The sequence below is a fragment of the Chroicocephalus ridibundus genome, chromosome 7 (assembly GCF_963924245.1).
Source record: "Chroicocephalus ridibundus chromosome 7, bChrRid1.1, whole genome shotgun sequence".
NCBI lineage: Eukaryota > Metazoa > Chordata > Aves > Charadriiformes > Laridae > Chroicocephalus > Chroicocephalus ridibundus.
This window is the reverse complement of record NC_086290.1, coordinates 43,514,955-43,529,670: the sequence shown is the minus strand read 5'-3', so window position 1 is coordinate 43,529,670 and position 14,716 is coordinate 43,514,955. Positions and strand designations below refer to the sequence as shown.

Genomic DNA, 14,716 nt, shown 5'->3' with positions numbered 1-14,716 from the left:
CACACATCAGTACCAAAATATTCCTACTAGAAGTCATAAAATGGTTTGGGTTGCAAAGGTCCTCAAAAATCATCAGAGTAGAGGGGCAGAATCACCTCCCTCAACTTGCTGGCCACGCTTCTTTTGATGCGGCCCAGGATACAGCCAGCTTTCTGGGCTGCATGTGCACATAGAATTATAGAATGGTTAGAATTGGAAGGAACCTTAAAGATCACCTAGTCCAAACCCCCCTACCCTGGGCAGGGACACCTCCCACCAGCCCAGGTTGCTCCAAGCCCCATCCAACCTGGCCTTGAACACCTCCAGGGATGGGTCAGCCACAGCTTCTCTGGGCAACCTGGGCCACCTGGGCCAGGGGCTCACCACCCTCATTGTGAAAACTTTCTTCCTGATATCTAAAGCTCTCCTCTTCCAGTTTGAAGCCATTACCCCTTATCCTACCACTACATGCCCTTGTGAAAAGTCCCTCTCCAGCTTTCCTGTAGGCTCCCTTCAGATACTGGAAGGCTGCTATAAGGTCTCCCCAGAGCCTTCACTTCTTCAGGCTGAAGAACCCCAACTCTCTCAGCCTGTCACCTTCTTATTTTCCATGTGCCTTAGCACATTTTCCAGGAGGATCTGCTCCATGATCATTCTGAGCAGAGTGGTGACACTGACTGGCCTGTAGTTCCCCAGGTCTTCCTTTTTTCTCTTTTTAAAAATGGGAGTAATGTTTCCCCTTTTCAAGTCAGCAGGAACCTCACCAGATTGCCATGACTTCTCAAATATGATGGATAGAGGCTTGGCAACTTCATCCACCAGTTCCCTCAGGACCCATATGGATGCATCTCATCAGGTCCCATGGATTTGTGTACCTTCAGGTTCCTTAAACAGTCTCAAACCAGATCTTCTCCTACAGTGGGTGGTTTATTCATTCTCCCAGTCACTGCCTTTGCCTTCTGTGACTTAGGCGGTGTGGCTAGACCTCTTGCCAGTGAAGACCAAGGCAAAAATGTCATTGAGTACCTCAGCCCTCTCCATATCCCGGGTGTCCAGGTCTGCCATTACATTCCAGAGAGGGCTCGCATTTTCCCTAATCTTCCTTTTATCACTGACATACCTATAGAAGCTTTTCTTGTTGCCCTTGATGTCCCTGGACAGATTAAACTCTATCCGGGCTTTAGCTTGCTCTAACCTGATCCCTGGCCGGTCAGACACTTTCTCTGTATTCCTCCCGGGCTAACTGTCCTTGCTTCCACCCTCTGTAGGCCTCCTTTTTGTGTTTGTGCTAGAGTTCCTTGTTCATCTGTGCAGGCCTCCTGGCATTTTTGCCTGACTTCATCTTTGTTGGGATAGCCCTGCAGGCACGTGCACGTCTCTTACTCCTCTTGTTTATTCCCCATGCTACATATGTTTGTACAGAGGCATTTAAGTTGTGCCCCCAATGAAGCTGGCTTACTAGTTGGAATTCCTTTGTGCTGCACTCCAGGTGCTCTCCTGCTGACCTCTGATCCTTCTCCGGGCTCTGAGCATCTATTGCTGTCACTGGTAGGAGTGGAATGTTTTGAGGTTCCCCTCCTCCAGCAACTTTAGTTTAAAGCCCTATTCACGAGCTTGAGTCCTTCCCTTTGAGCAGGAGGACTGAGGAAAAAACTACCTGTGCCTCAGAGTCCTTTACTGCTGCTCCAAGGGCTCTGTAATCCTTCTTGATACTCCTCAGGCTGCTCCTGGCAGTATCACTGATGCCCACATGAAACAGCAGCAGAGGATAATCGTCAGTGGACTGTACGAGGCCTGGTAGTCTCTCGGTGACATCCCTGACACGAGCCCCCAATGAGCAGCACACCTCTCTAGAGAGTGCATCAGGTTGGCAAATGGGTGCCTCCGTACCTCTCAGAAGAGAGTCGCCTACTACGATCAGCCATCGCCTTTTCTTAGTTGCGCTGGTTGTCATACGGGGAGCAGATCGCGCTGCCTTACTCAGCTCCAGTCTCTCTCCTGGTATAACGGGTCTTTCCTCTTCACTCTGCAGAGTGGTGAGGCGATTCTCAAGGGCACCTCAGGCTTCGGGGGAAGCCTCTTCCTACTTCTGGTCCTTGCCCTTGCAAGCTTCCATTCTCCTGCATTATTGTTTCACACACGCACGCTTCTGCGTGTGTCGGTGGGGGAGTTTTCGGTTGTTTAGTTGTGGGCTCACTGCAGATTGCGCTTGGAACCCGCTGTGTACCTCCTTCTCAGCCTCCCTGATGCTACGCAGCCTCCACACCACCTCCTGCAGGAGTCCTCCACCTGGGCAGGTGTGCTCCCTATCCCTGCCTCTGGAGAAAGGTCGAGGCACCTCCTGCCGCCTGAGGTCCGCACCAGAGCCTCTCAAGTCCTTCAACCTGTTTATTAGTATGCTTGATTTATTTCTGCACGAGCAAATTTTTTTTTATTTTGCAAGCATGATGAGTATCATTAAATACCTCACCACAACCAGCCAGTGTAATTTCCAAAATATTGACTGGGTGATGATGCAGTATTGTTACAGGAGACCTTAAACAGGAAAATTAAAACAATTTTTAAAACACTGGATAGCAGTGAAAGACTGCTGTCATTAAACAGCTTAGCAATCCTGTGTGAAGAACATCTATAAGACTTTTTAAATACTAAATACGCTTACATTCCATAAATCACTGTCCCACAATAATACTTGCACATTATATTCATAACAGTGTAATTACATGGCAATTACCATACAACAGTAATTAAGGGGAAACCCAGTGTGCCATCCAACACAGTGCCTTTTAAATGGACTAAGTATACACGAAAAATGTAATTAAGCAACAGAAGGTGAGTTGTTTCCTGATGATAATTACATTACTGGATGTATTTTCAAGTAGGTCACTTCTAAAACAGCAGACTAGTTCAGGGGAAACTGAACTCGTTCAGGATTTTGATGTCCACATGAGCCAGCTGCACAGTGTTTGTAGCACCAGGGGCCCAGGTGGTCGTGGACTTACCTACCAATCTCATTTGTTATAAGCTTTAACGGCAAGAAGTAGGTTTTGCCCCTCGGCAGACTTTTGGGCAGATGCCTAATTTCTATAATAGACTAACACAGACTTCAGCCAGAAGTAGGACTTGTTCCACATTTCTGAAGAAAACATTCAGCTTGGGAGAGCTGAGGAGTAAATGCATTTTTTCAACTGAAGCAAAAGCTTGCAAAGGTGAGCTGCAGCTGGCTAAATTTCTATACATCTTGGCAGAACTTTGGCAAATAAAGTGGCCTGAAAAGTAAACCACAGACAAGGTGAACAGCTACCAATAACATACCTATCCCACCAGCAGTCAGAGGAGAGGGGAAGGCATGGGAAAGGGTGTGCAGCGCTCACTGCCGCTCAGTAGCTCCTGGAGCCAAAGATGGCTCAAGCTGTGAGGATCTGTTAGCTGGGGACACGAAACTGGTTTGGGAACCACAGCTGAGCTCTCCCACATTGGCATCAGAGGCACTGAAGAATTTAAGGACTCCATTTAGGACAACTCATTTAAATGTCTCAGACTCCAAGCACCAGCCAGGAGGTGGGGGAATGGAGTAATGAACCCCATTTCTCAGGTCGCTTCTATTACAGAAGCATTTTAACCTCTTTGGAGAAGCTGCAGCAACTGGTGAACTTCAAAGCTGACCTTACAGTCATATGCTGTTACGGCTAGAGAGGGTTGGCTGCTGTTCCTGGAAAAAGCCACATTTTCACAGACTTGTTCAGCTAGAGGAATCATTCATTCGTTGCTCCCTCAAAGGCTTCTAGGATCCAACCTAAGAAAAGCTACAGCAAAGCACAGATGTATGAATGTGGATTTACCCTTCCCTAGGCTGAGACAATAAGCTAGTTGTTCTCATCAGTGTCATCACCTAATAGGTCACAGATGGCATAAAACATTGTTGCATCCTAAATTTTGTGCCCATTTACACCATTGTTGTTTTTTTTTAAATAATCTCAAAGGCTGCAAAACCCTGCCTTTCTCAGAATCACTTTTTCACCTTCTCAGCATCTGCTTTTTGAGACCTCATGGGCAAGTAAATGTGAGTCCCGGTCTCAGCTGCAACTCACTGGATTGCATAAAATTTCAAATCCTCCAGGATAAAATGTACCTCCTTGCTACTGATACCTCTAGAAGAGGCAGCACTTCACTCTGTCCTACCCAGCGTTATCAGGACCACTGTGAAAAGAATATGTTTCCTTGTACCCTTGGTACAAGGATATCCTTGGCCTCCGGTCCACGTATCATAAAGCCTCATCCATCACAATCTTCTTTTTTTAAAAAAATCTGCCAAGCCTGCCAATGTCCATTATCACCTGCATGCTCCACCCAGCCTACTCGTGTTTGATTTTTATGGCATCATAGAAATACAAAGCCACAAGAGACCTCACAAACATCCAATCCAGACTCATCTGATCCACCGACTCCTGAAACCTCATCAGGCAACCTGATTTATTCCCTATTTCTCATTTGGTACCTCTTTGCTAGCAAGGATACTCCTTTGTTTTAAAAATCAATTAATCACATTTATTTTGGGCCTCTGCAACTTGAAGAATCACTATGAATTCTCATCTTGTTTTTTGCATGCCAGTTAGGCCAAAAAAGAGAGACATTTGTTACACGCTAAATAAACAGAAAAAGGGGTGAAAGACAAGGTCACAGTCCAGATTTCGGCAAAGAACATGTCATACACAGTCTTTTCTGTACAAAAAGCCCAGATAAACCAAAAATCTGATTATGTAGATTATTCTCTCACATCACGCTTTGATACTTTTATGCATTTTGAGGCTTCCAACGCACCTTTCAGAGAGCGGGGCTTTCATGAGTCCCCTCAAGGGAGAGCTACGAAGAAGAAGGAAAAAAAAAAAAAGTTGATTTATTCTATCATTCAGAAAGCCACCACAACCACAGCAGGAAGCTGGGGGAGCCTGGCATTCTGCCAGAAGACGAAGCAGAAAACAAGCTGTTCTGCTTTTCAGCCAGCCACATTGAAAATAAGCCTACAATTCCAGTATGTTGAAACCTGCTCTTATGGCTGAGTTGCCATACTCCTAGCGACCTATTATACACAGGCTTCAAGAGGCAAGAAGAGAGTAGTATTTGTGTGGGCTTATTGTGTCTACCGCCCGCCCAAACAGAGAAATCATGATAAATAGCAAGTTTTTCTGAAAGTAGAGCTCATCGTCGAAAAGGGAAAAAATACAAAGCTGCAGCTAGACTAAGGAACGGTGTTGTCTTGGTCGTGCAGAGCCCCATATACATGCTCCTCACCGTTCTCCAGCTGGCAGCTTCATGGGTCTGGAGTCAAGCTCCCAGGACCAGCTCTTCCAGCCTTCTCAGATCGTTTGTAGACTAAGGGACAGCTGAAAAGCCAGGACCCTTCTTCCAAAACAATGGAATAATCAGCAGCTTCACAAACACTGCTTAGTTTAAGAACCCAGTACTTTTGACTTCTAAACACCAACCTTGTCTTTCTCCGCTCCTCAGTAAAAATGAGCAAAAGAGGAACAGCGAGGTTTACCCCTTTCCTATTAACAGCTTAGCAGTACTTGGCTGGCAGAACAAAATAATTTGGGGGCACACTAAATTCTGAAAATCCTTAGAAGAAAGTTTTGTGTTTTTTCTAGCGAGTCACTGGTCTGTTACCATTGCCAAAGGAAAGAAAGGGTAAGCAAAGCACTGTGGTTACCCAGGACTACCAAAACAGTTGTGGGTTTGGTAACCAAGGGTAGATACGGCTGGACCGGAGGGGCTGCGCTCACAGCTGCTCTGCAGCATAGCAAGAAAATGGTCCTGTTCCTCTGACCACCCTCTTCAAACTACCACCCAACCCCAAGCCCTATTACCAGCCTCGCAGATCTCAGATTAAAAAAATGTCTTTGTGGTAAAATGCTGGCTGGGGCACAGGACCCCACATTAAGTACCTACTTCAACCACCATGGAAACGCTGAACAAGCCACTTTTGGCCTCCACCTTCTTCTAGTTCAAAAGCCGGGGAATACTCTTTTGCTGAAAGGTAAGAGCCATTAGCAATTGCAGGGCACTGATTACATATATAGCAGCAGCACTTCTGACAAAATGGGACTGCAGACTAGCTATTGCATTACCCTAGAAGGTATGAACAGGGTTTTCCCCTGATTTTGTTTACTTTTGTATATACTTCCAGCTCCCTCCAAGACGTCGTCCAAGCTGCAAATCAAGCCACTTGCAGCAATTCAGAGTGACCTTTGAGACTGACTACTTTTACTCCGTGCATTTAAGATTCTGATTTATTTACTTTAAGCTGCCTAAAATCTGTGGAATTCAACTTGCATGTGTTAGACTTGGCTAAAAGCCACACTCTTCTCTATTGAATCCAGGAGTGCTATAGAAAGTAAATGTCATCCTATTGTCTCCAGCTTTCTGCTAGTCTCATCTTACAAACAAAGAGTTAACAAAGAAAAAAATAAAAGTGTATTTGACAGTTACTTTCTTACTGTGAAAGACCATAACATTCAGGCTGCACTAAGGCTTAAAACAAGTATTGCCAGCAACGGCTTAGAGCACAGCGTTACACAACCAAAATAAGAATATAGTGAAATAGAAGTATCATGCCTACAGTATTCTCACATGCCTGTTTATTGTTCTTTGCTTCCTGCATTACACCAAAAAGATTTTAGGGTGTCTTCCCGTTTCACAGTCCCTTGTTTGTTAAAGGCTCATATTTTAACTGGAATTTGGCACTGATTTTATTCACTTCCTCTTTGCCCCCCTTACCTTCTTCCTTTGATTGTTATTCCAGAAAGAAAAGGGAGTGTAATCCCTGCCTTTTCACTGAGTGTGTTCAGTCTTTAAACTCCTTGGTCCTCCCCTCTATTCAGCCCTTGCTCCGCAGAGCTCACCCACACAGAGATTCAAGCATCAATCTCTTTGCTTCTGCTTTCTCATCTTCCCACGCTGCGGGCTGCTATTGCATTTAGCCGGCTAACTCCACCTCTCCTCTTCTCACTCTCTTTCCTCTTAGATTCACTTCAAGGCCAACTTCCCAACCTTGCTGCTGGGCTGACACAGCTGGTAGTGTAGAAAAGCAGGGGGAGGGTAGTGGAGCAGGGAGCTTTTATTCAGCAATGCTTCCTTAACCGAGCAGCTCCTTTGAAGCCCCAAGGTCCAATTTCAACTGCTGAAGTTGCTAGTAATAAAAAACAGCTAAATATAACACTGCTTTCAATCGGCAGTTTTGAGATAGTGGACTCTACCATTAAAGCTCTTCATCTGAAATGCAATCAAAAGCTGTAAATACACAAACCGTGCCAACTTCTATGTAACAGCTAATAAGCACTTGCTAGGACACGTATCAGCAAGAAGAACTGAAGTTACAGTCCTCAGCCCAGCAGGACTCGCACCACTTTTCCCTGCTGTACTCCAAGCCATAGGCAAAGAGCTCCTGCTTGGACCTGCTGCCCCACGGATAGCTGCTCACTTGCAGATGGTACCCAGGTCTGCAGCAGGGAGAGACACGTCAGGCAGCGCTGGCAGCTTCACTCACAGAAGCCTGCTGAACGTTCTACAGCGTACATACACCCTCCTGAAGGCTACTGTGGTGTGATTTCATCTTCAGTCCTCCATCTGAGTGGGATTCACACTACATTCATAGTAGGCACTAAAGTAGCCCAAGCTAGGACCAGGGCTGGATTCTAGTTTGTGCAGGGAACACTTCTGCAGCCCATGCCTCCTTCATTCACTGACCAGGGAGCAGCTGGCAAATCTCACCCAAACCCTCGCCCAGTCCTCTCTGTAACTGGAAATAGCAATTACATGGAGTTTATCTTCTCACTGGACAGGAATGCTGATTGTCTGCAGCTTTTGATGTGCATTTCTCAGAGCTCAAATACATCCCTCCCTGAGGAGCCGGGGGAAACAGATAAGTCAGCTTGCCTTGAGCAGCATCTGGTTCAGCTTTGGACACTCATGTGTGGGCAACAGCAGAGATTGTGTTGCACATTGGCTCTGCCTGTAAGAAAGAATTCTGATGAAATGGCTATGGTTCAGAAAAGATGCTAGCCACTAATACGCCCTTGTTTGAAGAATGAAGATTTGACATGTCTGAAGGACAGATCCTTTTCCACTCCTATTTCTTTCTAAATGCTACCTGTGGCTGGTTCACGGTTCTTCAGTTAAGCAATAATGGATATATACCAGGTGTCACAGCAAGCAAACTTACCTCCTGACTTAATTGCAACTTCCTTAATTGCCTAACGCAGGGGAGACCATCCAGTACTTCCAGAGGTTTTGGTTTTATTTCATAAATCTTAGCCTACAAGTCCTGACTAGTAGCCTTGACCATAGTCAGGCAAGTAAAGTGCTGCATTCTCACACAAGTCAGTGCATACCTTGAGTCAGTAGAGCTCACTAAGCTCCTTTTTAAAAGCTGAACAGAGACAGCACACAAAAAAAATCGCTTTTTATTGGGAGTTGAAATTAAAGGCATTCATCATGTAGTCAACAAAATGTAGTCAACTGACTGACAGCTGAGTGGAAAAAAATAAAATCAGATTTGGTTTTAAACCACACTTCAAAGTTCCCTGGGAAAAGTTTAAAAACACAAAAATTGAACTAATATTACATCAGAAAACCTCAAGCTAAGCAAAAGTTTAATAATTGAAGAAATAATCATATTCAATATATAGACAAAAAGCAATCTTCTTTTCCTACTGACAGATGCCTCCCCTCCTAGTGTGTGACCAAGCCAAAGGCCTGACAACATCGACCTGCCAAAGGTGATTGCTCTTCACAACTCTTAGGAAAGCATCACAAATCCAAACTATTAATTGCATCCAGAAACTAACACTGATGTTATCAGGGCCATCACGTGGAGCAGCAGAACAGAGGAACCTGCAGAGAAGCACTCATGCCACCTGAAAAGTACAAAACATGCAAAATGCAGTGTCGAAGTACCTGAAACAACTCACTCAAATCTTACTGAGCTCAAGCATAGCCCATGCCATTGTACTGACCACAGCTGCTCCTGTCTGGGTGCAAGTCTAGACACAGGTTGCACTTTGCTGGCCCTGCCAACAGGCAGCTCTTCCCGTGCAGAACTGAAGCACCAGCTGCACCTGGGCCTCACACTCCAGGGCTCTTCCATGGCACTTCCCCAGGCTGCTTGAGCCAGTGCAAGCAGATATCCAGGTCACAACTGCACAGACATCCGCGCTGCATCCCTTAACAGCTGATGTCCTGGGAACCAGCCAGGCAGTTTTGCAGCCCATGTCCTTTCCCATTTGGGCTAAACTCCCCCTCTGCTCTGAAGCAGCTTTTTCTCCCAGAATTGGTTCTGGGGCCAGCTCTCCTCCACCTCCTCCTTCACTCAAGGGAAGTCCTTTCACACCGGTGCTCATCTCTGGAACATGGATTTACCTTTTCTTATATACCATTATGCACAGCACAAGTGCCTCCATTGCTACAAGGCATCTGGATAAGCAAGCCATGTGAAAGGGGTAAATGCCATCAGCATTTATCAAGCTCATTCACCAATCAAGAGACCGTAAGCATAGACATCTTTGGGCTCAAAGCTACTGAAGATATCATGGTATCAAAACACATCCCTTTTCAGGTAGGGGGGGTGAAGAGTAGTTTCAGACCAACACCAGCCAGAGGCTTAGCTGTACGTAAAGCTTCTGTAGGAAGCCCTGGCAAGAGGGGCAGCGAGGGGAATTATTTTGCAGAAAATAGGTTAAGTGTCATATGAATGCCCCCAACAAGGACAAAGTTAAACCTCTATACACAGACTCCCACTCAAATTCATACCAGTAGAGCTAAAACTGTCCCTTTAGGGGCATGACAATGTTATCTTGCTGGGAAAGGATGGAAGGACCACCTTTTCTCACACTGCAAGCAGCAGCCAGTCTTAAAGCCTTGATAGATTGTTGAGCCTAGGAATAGGAAAGTCAGCTTGCCTTCTGTTCTGTCCCTGTTCCTGCACAGAGCTTGAAAGATTTACTTTATGCAATAATGAACACAACAACAGTCCTTACTTCTTTCTTGGCAGCTTTATTAAAACATCGCATTGCTTGATTAGGTTGAACTATTTCATTTCAAGATTTACATCAACCCTAAAATAAGTTATTTTGCTATGTATGACATTTTTCTACCGAGCTTGGGGGAAATGTTCTCCAATCTCTAAACGTAACTGCAGTTAAGAGCTCATTGCTCACAGCCTCTGAAAAACAAAGACTTGGCACCCCCAAGAAATGTCTGTATTTAGGAGCCTGGAAAAGCCGTGTCATAACAGATTTATTTCTAAAAAAATTATCTGACAAATGGAGTCATAGCTTCCCAAGTTGGCTCTCTTCAGCTGAGCCCTGTTCTCTACTCATTCCTGCCCAGCTCTACAATAGGCAGCAGTAATAAGATAACAATACTACAGCCTCTAGACAGGCACACTGAGTGTCTCAAAGTGTCCAGTTCAGAGACAACAAGCGATTGCCAACGCTTAACGCCCTACCTCTCACACTGGCATTTGAAACCAGTTCAAATGGAGGAAGATAGGAAATTACTGCAGATTTTCACATCTTATGTACCACCCCAAGTCTCACACCAGTTTCCTCTTTCATACCCAGTTGACTCTTGAATTTCCCCTTGCTTCATCTTAAAAGAAGCACAGCCTTTCACCGCTAATCCAGCCTTTGAACAGACAAAATACTTCTCACCTAGGTATGAGTACTTCAGTCTCATCCATCTGTTTACCAGAGAGATTATCTATTACCCATTGCACACATTCTTGCCTCTCAGATGTCCATTTCTATTCACAGCAGTCCAAGTCCAACTAAGTTTTTAGACTCAGGAAGATCCTGGACTTCTTTGTTGGACTAACTTAAACCTACTTCCTAAGGCAAGAAAAAGGAAAGCTCTAATGGGACATTCCAAGTACCTGAAAACCAAGCATTGCCAGCTGGCACTTTGTTCTTCTCTGCATCAAAGGACCCAGCAAAGTAAGAAACTGATGGCCAACTCAAAGACAACAGACAATGTATTACTAGAATTTGTTAGATTATTGCGCTGCCAATCCCTTAAATTCCTACATGATTATTTTACAAGCTGAAACACACAGGGGTGGCGACAGACAGGCAGCAATAATTCTCAAAAAACAGAGGGGCCTAGACACAGCACGAGGAAATTACTTGTTTTCTTAAACGGTTTTTAAAGGTACATTTCACCTCTTGCAAGGATCTTTCCCCTCACTGTGTAAAACTCCCTATGTATGCATGCCCCCTGTGTATGCATGGTTTGCATACATCTCTGCTCAAGACTTTTCAGGATCCTTTACGCATGTGAAGATTTTACTTCCTCCATAAAACAAGGAAACAAAGCTTTGAAATTATAGGTGAAAAACATGGATTAAAGACACACCTGAAATTTTACTGAGCAAAGAAACTTACAATAAGGAAAGCAATAATCACAAAAATAAGTCAGCGCTTAACTTATTCAAAAGACAAAGGAACTTTGTTCGCCCATGGAGTATCTTCCAGAGCAAGAAACATAAGGAACTTACATTGGTCCATTCTCATTACAGAATGCCAGCAGAACCCGCACAAATAAGGCTGAAGCACCTCTCACTAGCATTTCCAAATTACACACGTTGCAAAGCTGCAAGATCTGAGTAACTATTCAACTTACTTTCAGAGATGGAGAGTCCACTGTGGTATCTAACATTCAACTCTTTGCCTTAGTGCACTGCTTAAATAAATATTTGAGACTAATTTGCAGCAGGTGTTTATCATTTCAGCAGTGCCACACTGAGAGTAGTGAAAGAGCTGTAGAATCACAGGAGAAGGAAATCACAGCTCCTGGTGCTGTGGCCGATTTCCTCAGGTTCAAACACTGCAGGAGGTGCGGTGCCTCTCTCAGGAGTGCATTCCTGACCAAGCTGGCAAAAACAAACCACGGACTTCAATAAAACAGACTAAACCCCTAAAAGGTATCTTGTAATCTTACAGCACTCAGGCTTACAGTGGGATGCATACCTGTCTTCACATTCAGGTCTAAATCAGAAACATTAAAGCATCTTCGAGCAAGGTCTGTGGATCATCACAAAACCCTGGAGCTCTTCAGTTCTCCCAACAGCACAGAGACTGAGGGAGCCCAGCATCTGGCCAGGGAGGCCTTCCAGGAGTATCCTAGGACAGCAGGCACATGAAACCCATCCTCAGACTCCTGTGTAGTACAGGAGGTAGACCAGGACATCAGAAAGTCATGTGTAGGTTTGAGGGCCAGTGGCTTCACCCTTCCTCTCTTCGTGCCCCTGCCTACCCCCTACTATAGCAGCATGCAACATTTCAGCCCTATTTATAGCCTTCTGAGAAATGAGACACAGCTGGGGCAGAGCTTGTGTCCTCATAGCTGTGTTAACCCGAACAGCTGCACCTGAGGGATCTTTCCAATCACACAAATAGGCACTATGCTCATTATGATTCCAACAGGGAAGTACCAAGAGCTAATGAGAGCTTAATGGGCATAGCACCCACCACCACCATTACAAAGAGACCTAGGGTAACCTTGGGCTGGTTATTTCATTTGAGCCTGTAGTTCCCCAGCTGTAAAACAGCCTAGCAGTATTGACATACAGGCTTTGTGAGGACAAAACAGATCAGTGCTCAGCACTCAAATTCCATCATAAAAAAAGATAATTCTGCCTTTCAGATCTAATCTGCTCTTAATACAACAACTTCCTAGCTTAATTTTTTGATTGGGTTCCAAGAAGAGCACATGAAGAGATATCCTTGGGATTATACTCAGCTCTGATAATAACTTTTATTTATTAAATTCCCTATAAGCAGTCCTGCTGCAAGTTTCTTTTTATAGCCGTTCAAATTAAACATGTATGACCTGTCACTTCTGTAGCAGCATCAGTGTTATCTCGTTGCAGAGAAATACAATGGAGAACAACAACATTCTCTCTTCGGCAGCCAAATAATTTTTAATCACATTAGCCACAGGACCCCTATTGGTAATCTTTCCTCTGGGTCCTCCCAGTTCTTAAAGCAGAGTCTGATAGAAAATTCAATTAATGTGCCCCCTAAGGATAACACGTTCAATCACAGTAAGTGAGGAAAAGCATGCTCAGATGAAAAAGCAATTGCAGCCCCAAACTTCCAGCAGAAAGCCTTTGTCCCCGTAGGCAGAATACCATTAGTCTCCTGAAGTAAGGAAACTCTTTGGGTCCTTGCCTTGTCAACAAAAAAGCTGGTTTTGCAGGGCTTTGTTATTGTTGAGTTTTTCCCCTTTTAGGATGACCTTCCATCTTAATCCAGGGAAGCCCAAAGGAGTTGTCGGGGTCGAACCTTCAGAAGATCAGTGTTGGGTCTATTGCGCTCATTCGGTTTTCACCATCTGTACAGCTAACAGTTGAAGAATATGTAAATCCTATATGCCACCACTTCTACTGCTCAGGTTGCCAGAGCTTAAAACATCATCCAGTTAACACAAAACAAGCACGGATTAAATTCCAACCCTTTTTGAAGGGCACATAAATATATTCTCAAAGGAAAACTGTATTCAGGGTAAGGCTTTTCCTAGTTGGAATTCTCTACTGTAGTAAGACATGTAGCTCAGCTTCACCGCATCATCTTCAAACAGAAAACTGTATTCGAGTTATAAGTACTCTGAGACTTGGCATCTACTAAGAGCAGATGACGAGACCTAGTCACGTAGACCTTCAACAAAAGCAACCACTAGCTCACTCATGCAGGGGAGAGTGCCCAATTAGAGCACATGAGCATTCATGGAGACGGATGCCACACAGTAAGAGAAGAAATTAAACTGGCCTTAATCAAGCATTCAGAATGCACAGGCACAACATCAGAGAAGTGCTAACACTCTTACAGTAGAAGCTGGTGGCTGGTTTGCATTCTCATTTGAAGGAAGACACAAGCAAGTGCTGCCCACCTCGTGGAACACAACAGCGGCATGCCATGGAACCAGGGAACACATCCTACTCCAGACACGGGTAGCTGTGCTCTAAGGTTGTCACGGCCTCCTGCGCACCAGCAGTACTTAACTGACCCCACATTGACATGGCACATTTTGTAAGGAAACATCACTGTTCAGAGATGACCTTTACTTAAGAATTTGCAACCTACCTTCATCTCTCACTCCCCACACATGTTCAAAAACAACTCGGAGAACAAATATGCAGCTCTTAACAGATTTGCTCTCTATATCGCACAGCCTTCTCTCTTCATTTTCACTAGAGCAGAAGGCAGTCTGCAACTCAAGAGGAGTAAGGCTTTAATAACGTATGTTTAAAATACGTTTTCCACATATCCTGTCACACCAAGCTAAAATATGCAGGCGCGGGGCAGAAACACAGCTTCCCAAACCACCCTGCCATCAGCAGCTTGAATGCTGCATAAACATACCCAGGGACGACTGCTGAGTCACAGCAGCAGTGTCTTCCAGCCACACAAGATTATCCAAGGTTTGAGAAAACTGGATTTCAGAACAGAAACCACTGCCGATGCTTTCAGTTAGCAGTGAAACAAAACACAGCACTGAGGAAAAAAAAAAAAAGAAAACAAAGCTAAACTGTTGGCTATGTTGGGTAACTTTTCTAGTCTTCTCTGCTTGTGATAGTGGCAGATGGCCCAGTCTGTAAATTAGCAGCTACCAGATGGGCCCCCTAAGTAGCTTACTGCAGTAAATTGATTTGTTCGTGGATTTGGTATTAAAATGTCCTTCA

The 14,716-nt window shown here is 44.7% G+C and overlaps 1 protein-coding gene across 1 annotated transcript in view; it reads right to left on the bottom strand.

Annotated features, from left to right (window-relative positions):
* Positions 1–14,230, bottom strand: part of TRPM8 (transient receptor potential cation channel subfamily M member 8) — a 104,941-nt gene extending 90,711 nt beyond the window's left edge. Inside the window, exon 1 of the mRNA XM_063341696.1 lies at positions 14,118–14,230. Coding sequence (XP_063197766.1) covers positions 14,118–14,123 — 6 coding nt within the window. The 5' untranslated portion in view covers positions 14,124–14,230. The remainder of the gene's footprint in view (positions 1–14,117) is intronic.
* Between the last annotated feature and the right edge of the window lie 486 nt (positions 14,231–14,716).